The sequence below is a fragment of the Etheostoma cragini genome, chromosome 10, assembly GCF_013103735.1.
Source record: "Etheostoma cragini isolate CJK2018 chromosome 10, CSU_Ecrag_1.0, whole genome shotgun sequence".
NCBI lineage: Eukaryota > Metazoa > Chordata > Actinopteri > Perciformes > Percidae > Etheostoma > Etheostoma cragini.
Genome location: NC_048416.1, coordinates 2,280,397 through 2,289,748, shown reverse-complemented (window position 1 = coordinate 2,289,748; position 9,352 = coordinate 2,280,397). Strand labels below are relative to the sequence as shown.

The window sequence follows — 9,352 nt, the reverse complement described above, 5'->3', positions numbered from 1 at the left end:
TTCGGGTAATGGTGATAGTGAAAATGAGAACATTCCAGGGATTGAACAGTGCAGTAGATTATAATAAAATATTGACTATGACTATAAAATATAAACACAATAACCTATAAACTGACTGATTGAATGAGAATAAGAACAATATGTATCAGGGAATAAGTTATAAGATGTGAGATGTAGATGTTATGATCACAGTCCAAATTATGTATTAGGGCTAATACAACCAATAACATAGTTTTTTTTTATCTGTTGTTAAGTTAATGCCAGTGTGTCAATCTTATAGTGGAAATATGAAGACTTTGTTATAGTGGGAATGAAGAAAGTGCAAAAGGCAGGGGTAATGTACAAAAACAGCATAGCAGAAAGTCCTACACCATTCACTTTTAGTGGAGGGTGGAGGATGAGGCGGAGTACTCTCCCTGTCTGTAGTCTGCTGCTACTGCACGCCAATGGATTCTTCTAACTGCAGCAGGTTGAACAGGCTGTGGTGGGGGTGGGCATGGACCCATGGGTGGGCACGGACCATAGACTGTCGACCATGGCACGGACCCATGGGTGGGCATGGACCACAGACTGTCGGTCTAAGGCTTGGATCCATGGGTGGGCATGGACCCATTTCCATTACAACATTCATTCACATGTCTCATATTAGTGTGCACGAGGTTCACAAACACATTGTGCATGTTTTATTAGTACTTCAGGTACTGTACAGCTATGGCTAATTCCCAGGTTTATTGTTTTATTAAATTATTTAAATGTGTTGACAAAGGACATTTTGTAATGACCTGATTATATCTGTCTTATAATAGTGATATAATAGTCGTATAATATGTCAGCAAGCAACACATCAAGGCTGGGTTGTAGATGTTGATGCACAGTTAACCATGTGCAGTGCACCCATTCATATGATGCACGTTAAACACATAATTTGGGTGATATGAATGTAAGATGACTGCAGAAAGGACACCGATCTGTGTTTTTATCACTTTTTAGAAGGAGATTGAGGGAGCAAAAGCAGCATTTGCTTAAGAAAATTGGCAGCCCATATCGGTCATCGGCTAAAGCTGATAAAAAAAAAAAGAGTAAAGAAAAAAAATAAGAAAAATGGTATTGCACTTAAAAATCCATATGGTCCATCCCTACGTGAAACTTTAGACTTTGGAGACCAGTCAATCAAGAGTGTAGATGAAATGAGACCATTCACAACCATTTAAATATTGGCAGTCTTTATTTCAACAAGACTAAGAAATGTTGTTTAATATACATTTTCTCTTACAATTTAACATCTGTCTCATCTTGTTTTTACATAACATTTAGGAGATACTCTGACAAGTAAAAATCTGATGTACTGTTACGGCCTCTTTTAGAGACATCTAAACCGGCTGCTCTTTTATTTACATGTTTATATTTTTTTTTAATTCTCAGTCTCTTCTCAGAAAGACTCCTTTCTGAAGAGTCCTTTCTGTTCTTGGGGGCCAAAGGCTGATGCTGGGTTTTCCGCATCGGTCCAACTCAACTTTGAAGTCACTAGACTGAAGTTGCTCTGTGGATCAAATGAACAACATCCAGCAGCTGGACCACCTCCCGCCAGCCGGAAAATGTTGCTGCCCTGGCCCGCAAGCACAGACATTTTACCATCATCACCCAAAAGCTGAAAGCTTGGGTTTCTTCCCACTCGACTCCACTCTTCCACATGACACAAACACGTGCACAAGCCCTGGTAGAAATGTTGGTGGAACACACAAAATCAGGAACGCTGAACTGAACTGGCCACATGCAGAGGTAATGCCAAACCAGCATCGCTATCTTAAATTAAGGCTTCAGTATTTCACGTGGGTTGCTTAGCTTTTTTTCATCAAAACCTTCAAAGTCAGATTCCTAATATCGATGTCCTCTATGATTTGTTCGTAGTCTTGTGTTTTTTGAAGAACATTTGATGTAAGCTTACAATCAATCTGTCAGTCTCAAAGCCAAACGAGAGGCCCGAAGGCCCTGTCCGGTATTTACCATCCATCTTAACTGCAGCCAGTTGTTTCAGACTCGCAGACAAATGTGAAAACATACTAAATCAATTTTCCGATTTTTTTGTTTGTTTTTTAACAAAATGCAAACTCAAAGCCCCTAAATCTTATCAATTAAAATCAATAACCTTGAGAAAATTAATTATAATCCCCTACGTTTTTGCATATCCAATACTGGATTCTGAATACTGTATTTCGGATCATCTATGTCAGATCTAAAAGCATGTTGCAATGACATTAAAAGACATGCATAAGTTACTGTACAAACGCTACATGAGGCAGCATCATTTTAGAGATGAAATGGCCAGGTAATGCAACTAACAGACGCGATTATCAAATCAGAAGATACAGATATTCTAATGTTGTGCTTGTCAGCTGGTAACAATATAATCAATAATCTGAGCAGATAAGAGATACAAATCATCAACATCTACATTCTTGCTTTTACCTCAAGAAGTTGCTAATAATGTACCAAGGTTAAAAAGAATTAAAGAGATCAGGCACTATACATTGCATTCATTTTGGTAGCACTTGTGACAATAGGACATTCCCCCTCAAGTTGAAATGATGAGACTAGGTAGATGAAAGGGTTCAGGGTCCACTACAACACTGACATAGGCCGCTTTAGAGGCACCAGTGTATTGCATTGTGGGACGGGGCACGCGTTTGAACAAAAACAAGCACCAAAAATTACTTTAAAAAACAAAACAAAAACTCTGCACACTGACCAAAAGTGCCCCCAATATCTGTGCACATTGTCCTCTTCCACCACCTAAAACTAGCAGTAAAATCCACTGTAGTACCTAATATATATCTTCATACCAAAAATAGCTAAAAATTACAACACCTCTTCAACATAAAACCCTGTATTAAAATAATCTTCTCTTGATTTCAATTTGATCAAAGCACTTTGTCTTTTGTTCCTCTTCTCTAGTTTGATGTGAAAGGCTCGGATCGTACACGCCGTCACTTTGTTTTTTCAAACAGGTAAGACTGTGTAGTCGGCCCCTCGGTGTCGAACTGAGCCTACAGTACCAACGAGGGCTCTGAGGACGTGTCAGCTTTGCCTTCTTCAGGGTCGATGCCAGGGGAGTCCTTCTCCTTCCACACCCGTTACCTTTCACCAGGATGCCAGCCACCATATCTCAACTCTATCAGACACTTTCAACTCATCACTAGATTGCATTGACAATGAGAGCATGCGTTAGGTATGACCTTTCTTTTGAACTGTTTAAGCTGAGGAAATTAAATTAATAAAAAAAAAAAAAAAAAATGAAGGTAAATTAAAAGTTAGGTTGTGATAATGCTCACAGAAGACATACAATGATGCATGTTTGGGCTCGCAGGGCACCCCAAAAGCTCTTCTAAAGAATGATTCTATCTCCAGGTCAAACACAAATACCTGTGCTGTAACTTCTCTCACTGTATTTCTGAGAAATGAGAAAACTGTTTTTTAACATCTCTCTGGAGCAAAGCGCACAAGCGGTTCCTCGGTTGAGATCAGCAGCTATCTTCATAATTTCTGACTGGCTGATGTGTGTCAATGTAGACGGACATAAACATTCACAGTGTGCACATTCAAAGGATTGCTATGAGTTGTTAACGTTAACACATGATTTGCAGATCTCTGAATTATGGAAAGAAAGGACATTCTCAGAAATATGAAGATACGTCCCACCACAGGCACTAAATGTTCAACCAAACATCTGGCTTACTGTTTCAACATCAGATGGCAATCATTGAAAAGGCACAACACGTATTGTGAGATTAAATTGCCAAAATAAGACAATTCTATGGTGTTTGTAATGTTGCGAGCAGAGCCATAGTGCAGCTCCAAAAGAGCCATAATGAGTAAAGGTATATCTGGGGAAACAAGGTGGATTTCTTGGGAAGAAAATCCTATTCCTGTACACTGATGTCCTCAAAACATACAAACAAATAATTAAAAGTGAAGTTATTGTAATATTAAGAAGAGTCTTCCCCCCTATGGCGGACAGTCCAAGGTCCTGAAGGCAGTCTTTTTAAAAGTCTCTGACAGTTTTCTCCCTCGCTCCACCAATTCTGGTCATTTTCTTCCTCATCCTGCCCAGCCAGTTTTATCTCAAGTGGGGAGCCAGCAGGGCCAGGGCCAGCCCGCAGACCACCAGCGCCATGCTTCTCTGTGAGGCGACCCCCCCAGCTGTGGGCAAGCCCACTGAATTAATCCGGGGTCTGACAGGGCTCCGTGTAGTGGAGAAGTACATGTCCCGGTCTGTGTTGCAGGACGGAGAGTCACAACCGCTGCCGCTCTCCTCTCCTCCACTGCCAACGTCAACTAGAAAAAAAGAAAAAAGGACACTAGTCAGTCCGATGTGTACAGCTAGGACATGACAAATAATAATATGTCATAAAGAAAACATGAGGAAGAACGTTTACCATCCTCAACGCTCTCAATCGAGATGTCATTGCCGCTGTGTGCAGCTTTGAGCCAGCTTGTCATTTCCTTCAAAACGGCGATCTGACTGCGAATAACAATGTCTGGCTTTGTTACGTCCACGTCCACATCAGGGTTTGATACCTGATTGGCCAGTCCATTGCCAATGACAACCGACTCGTACCTGTGAAGAGCAAAAATCAATATTAGTCAACATGTTGGATTATTTTACAATGCTTGATGTATGGTATGTGTGTCAGAGCCCGACTGATATATCAGCGGGCCGATATTAGGAAATTCCTTATCCATCGGTTATGGCAATAAAATGGCCGATTATGTAAAAAAAACTGATGTCAACCATGTTATGAGCATTGCCGTTGCATAGTCTGTCCACCAGAGGACGCTCTACAACGTCCCTGTTAGTGATGGTGTTACATAGTCTGTCCACCAGAGGACGCTCTACAACGTCCCTGTTAGTGATGGCGTTGTGAATTCGGCTTTCAGTCTGGGGTTTATTTATGTGTAAGTTATTCCTCCAACTCTGCTCCAGTCGCATCTACACATCTGCCTCCTCTATCTCTCTTCTGCCCCACTTTCCACATACACACACACACACACACACACACACACACACACAGGCACACACAGGCACGCAGCTCTCTTAAAGGAGCCGCAGCACCATTTTACAACAAATGTCTTATCGAGCTGATATGACCAAACCCGAAAAACCTTTCTAAATATCTGTCCACACCCAGCCCGTCTTGTTGGGCATCCATGGTCTAGTGTGTGTGTGTGTGAGAGTGTGAATGTGTGTTTATCGTACCTGCTTTTTGCTGTTCCATTCCAGCACTCGTCCCCAGGTGCAATCCTCTCACCTGCACACACGGTCTCTGGCAACGTAGACCAGAACTTCTTTGCGTGTTTCAGCTTCTTCTTCACATCAGTTGTCTGCATGGAAAACATGAACACACAAAAAATTTAATATATAAAAAAAAAAGTCAGACACAACTACTTAAAGCAAAGCAGCAGTAGTCTGGTTGTGCTCTGGGTTTTTCGTAGTCCTTACCAATCGATCTAAACTTGTCCCGGCAGCGGTAGTTGGCCTTGCATCAGGACTGTAAGGGCGGAAGCGGCCGTTGAAGCCTGTGTCTTTGATAGAGCGTTTGGAACGGAAGGTCTTGCTTAGTTTAGGCTGCCCACATCCTTGGAAAACCTGTCAGACATGAAAGAGTATAAAGTTAACTTAGTGGACCTCTTCATTCTTTGTCAGTCTGTTTAGTTTAGTTTTTTTAAATGCTGGGAAATGATACTGACTTTCTGTGACACTTGCATGCTGTTCTCCTGCATGTTCATGATGGCCTCGGAAATCTTCACGTCGATGGGATCCATGACGGACTCAAAATTAAAGGGTCCTTCAAGCCTCTCTGCTAGACTAAGCATGGCATCTGAAAACCAGAACATAAACATTAAAAAAAGAGCACTAGACATGGATTCATTGCAGGATGTGATTTTGATCCGTCAAGCTTGATGTTGCAATAAACTGCCACTAGAGGGAAGCACGTGCCCAAGAGCAGGTGACTGTTAACCAGGGAAACTGAGAGAGTGTAGCTGAAAGAGGCAGCACAAACCAGACGCCTCCACAGAGAGTAGCAGTGTCAGCAGCCAGGGACGGTAAAGTGTGGTAAAGCAACCAGGATACATAATGTAGAAGGAGAACAGTGGATTTGTGCACCACCCTGAATGTAATGAAACTGATCTGGGTCTGTGTTTACACAACACAGGAGCTGCATTCATCTGTGGGTCACAACATGTACAACTTGCACTACCCCTCTCTCTCTCTCTCCCATTACTTCTCCATCTTGCCTTCATACAAGATGGTAAAGAATGAGGGACATGTTTATACAGTACATGGGTTTTTACAGTGAACACTGTGGGCCTTTGTTAAATGTGTTCTTGCTAATCTGGAATAACCCATAATACACTAGAAACAAAGGATATACACCTCATCATCTAATCACCCCCGTTCTATCATGTCACACTGGTTTCAAGCCCACAGAGGTAAAGAGAGATTAGGTTAGTTTAAACTAATTATTAATCTTTGGTGAAATATGAGCACAACTTGAGGCAACTTGTAAAAGAAGACCACGGAGTTGTAAAAATATACGCTGCTGACCAATCTTTCACAGTATATGTTAATATATTTAACATATACGGCGTGTCTCGTACAGTCTCGGGCAGGTGGGGGGGGGCAGCAGAAGGTGTCCTCGATCGTGCGATGACCACTTACCGAGGAAGTTGTTCCATTCAGCGTCCAAGTCGGCCTGGTTGGCCAAACAGCCACGCAACACATTCAGACAGTAATTCTGGCAGGGCTTCAGGGCCACTTGGCCCGAGCAGTAGGGACAGTACAACATCTTCATGGAGGCCCGCACACAGCTGGGAGACGCGCTGACCTGGGGGAGGCAGGGGACAGTTAGCAGACGGAGCAGAAACACTCATCCAACATCGCCACAGACGCATATTTGGACTATGAAAAAGCATGACCATTTATTTTATAAGCCAACTGCACAAGCAGGATAATCGAATCACTAATGAATCACTCGCTGCAGTGGAAAAACAAGCCATACCAGAACGTGGTTTATGTTATTAGAGACTGTAATGGAACTGTTTGTCCAAGAAAGATATGAAGTCAGAAACACAGAAGGGAGGGGTGGACACAGCATTCTGGAGAACCCTTAAAAATGTCCAGTGTTTTTTCTTTTTTTTCAAAGACGTTTTTCAAGCACCTCTAACTTACCATAGAAACTTTATTGACCACTTCTGGCATGAGCGTCAGGCCGCGTACGAAGGTGCGTGCGGCGACAAAGGCCCGCGTCAGCTGGATGCGGAGCTTGCGAGGCACATCGCCGAAGGGCTGGAGCTGCTCCGTGTGCTGGCTGACACACTCCATGTAGGCGTCGTTGAACTCGTACTGCACGTTGACCAACCGGAACATCCTCTCCAGGAGGTCGGCCCAGAAGTCCGACAGCATGGAGTCCAGGTTGACAGCAGCGCTGCCGGACACGTAGTACCGAGTCAGGGCCTCGAAGAAGTTCTTGAACAGTTCGGAGTTCTGCACGTACATCATGCCGTAGGTTCGCACGAACATGTTGTGCAGCGAGACCTCAGCATTTTTTAAAAGCTCACGGAAAAACTCTGTGGAGAGAGAGAGAGAGAGAGAGAGAGAGAGAGAGAGAGAGAGAGAGAGAGAGAGAGAGAGAGAGAGAGAGAGAGAGTGATGGATTAGTGCGATGACTTAATGTTGAGGCTGCCAAAGAGCCCGAACAAACAATTTGACATTGTTAACATTTCATGTCGGTCTTCAGGGAGAGATTCATTGTAAAGATGTTACAAAGGAAATTTAATTTGGATGATGGATACCACATTGCATGACACATCTACAGAGACAGAGCTGATACTATCAACCTTTAACTCAGTAACTTCCCTATATGAGTTCACATGTTTGGGCACAGTAGATTCCAAATTTGTGGGAATCTCATTACAAAACACAAGGCAACACACAAGCACATTGTGAGGATTTCATCAACCAATCAAGATTTATTTATGTAGCACTTTACAGTGCATCAGAAAACAAGAATAAAACATAATACAACAATTAGAATGAAACATAGAAAGCAGAAAAGGTTGCACAGAAACAGGAAGAGGAGGGTGACATTGTCCCACCACTACTTAGTATTAAAAGTCATTCTAAAAAAAAGGGGTTTAGAGTTTGGACCTTAAGAGCAACCTCTGTAATAGTGTGGATAACAGACGGCAGATTGTTCCGAGTCTCAGGGCAGCAACTGCAAAAGCCCGACCCCCCACCGTTTATACCTGGACTTTGGGACTTCTAAAACCAGTGGATTTGAAGAACCCAATGACCGATTGTGCCCGCAGGGTTAAAATCTCAGACAAATACTCCGGGGCCAGGCCGTTTAAGGCCTTGAAAACCAACACAATCGATTCTAAAAACTGACAGAGGGAGCCAACGTAGGGTGTAGAGAACGGGAGTGATGTGTGCAGTGATGTTGTGAAATCATCAATGTCTTCCCTTCTCCCTTACCTCAGAGACGTCCCAATAATGGGCTTAAAGTCACATTCAGTTTGTGCATATTACATGATATAACTATTTTTTTAATACTGTGTCCTACATTGTGGATAATTAAGCTATATATCATATGCTGAAGTATATTCTGGAGTGTTAAAAGATTAAAAGAAAAAATAACAAGAATCGTACAGAACTGAAAACCAGGGCCAGCCCTAGTAAAGAACTACACGTTTGCCGTTTGCACATTTCAAAAGTACAATGTTGCTGCCACACAGCTGTATTCTGGTTTATCCGAAAGATCTTGCTATGCAGAGCCCTCCAACCACACCTTCGCTTTAAGACTCTGTGCTTGTGCTGCAGCCACATTTGAAGTCAGATAGATGGTTAGTCTGCTCCCCTGTTCCCATGTCCTGACATTTTAAGTATCTCAACAGAAACAGTTTAGGCATGAAATCTTGGGTGAAAGGCAAAGGAATGTATTGGGATGGGAGGGAGACGGCTGGAAATGAGGAGATGAGAGGAGTGAAGCATAGAGGAGTGAAGCCGGAGGGGTGAAAGGTGGAGCCGGAGCATCTCTGTCAGGCTGAACGAGCGGCCATGCCATTCAGCAGACCAGTCTCTCCACATCAAGCCGCTTCAATCTGACCACCGTCAATGACATTTTTCTGTTGTCACATTCCATTCGCTTTCCTTTCTCCCGACTTGTCTTGCACTGTCCTTCAGAGGCATTTTCAATAGGATTACTGAATAATGTGACCCCCCTCCCTATGGACCTGTACCCCCCATCCAGCCCTGCATCTCCCTCCCTTCGCTGCTTTCACATCATCAGTTCCT

General features: G+C 43.0%; 1 protein-coding gene across 3 annotated transcripts in view; it reads right to left on the bottom strand.

The window, feature by feature from the left end:
- Window positions 1-1,206: 1,206 nt before the first annotated feature.
- The window catches only part of gpc4 (glypican 4), a 32,769-nt gene continuing 24,623 nt past the window's right edge, over window positions 1,207-9,352 (bottom strand). The window contains exons 3-9 of one of the 3 annotated variants that reach the window (XM_034882878.1): window positions 7,229-7,626; window positions 6,719-6,884; window positions 5,746-5,876; window positions 5,498-5,644; window positions 5,255-5,379; window positions 4,434-4,615; window positions 1,207-4,323 (exon numbers count right to left, since the gene is read on the bottom strand). In XM_034882878.1, the coding sequence (XP_034738769.1) occupies window positions 4,115-4,323; window positions 4,434-4,615; window positions 5,255-5,379; window positions 5,498-5,644; window positions 5,746-5,876; window positions 6,719-6,884; window positions 7,229-7,626 (1,358 nt within the window). In that variant the 3' untranslated portion in view covers window positions 1,207-4,114. Of the gene's footprint in view, window positions 4,333-4,433; window positions 4,616-5,254; window positions 5,380-5,497; window positions 5,645-5,745; window positions 5,877-6,718; window positions 6,885-7,228; window positions 7,627-9,352 lie in introns of all 3 variants that reach the window. The other 2 variants (XM_034882877.1, XM_034882879.1) reach the window with 2 other exon arrangements.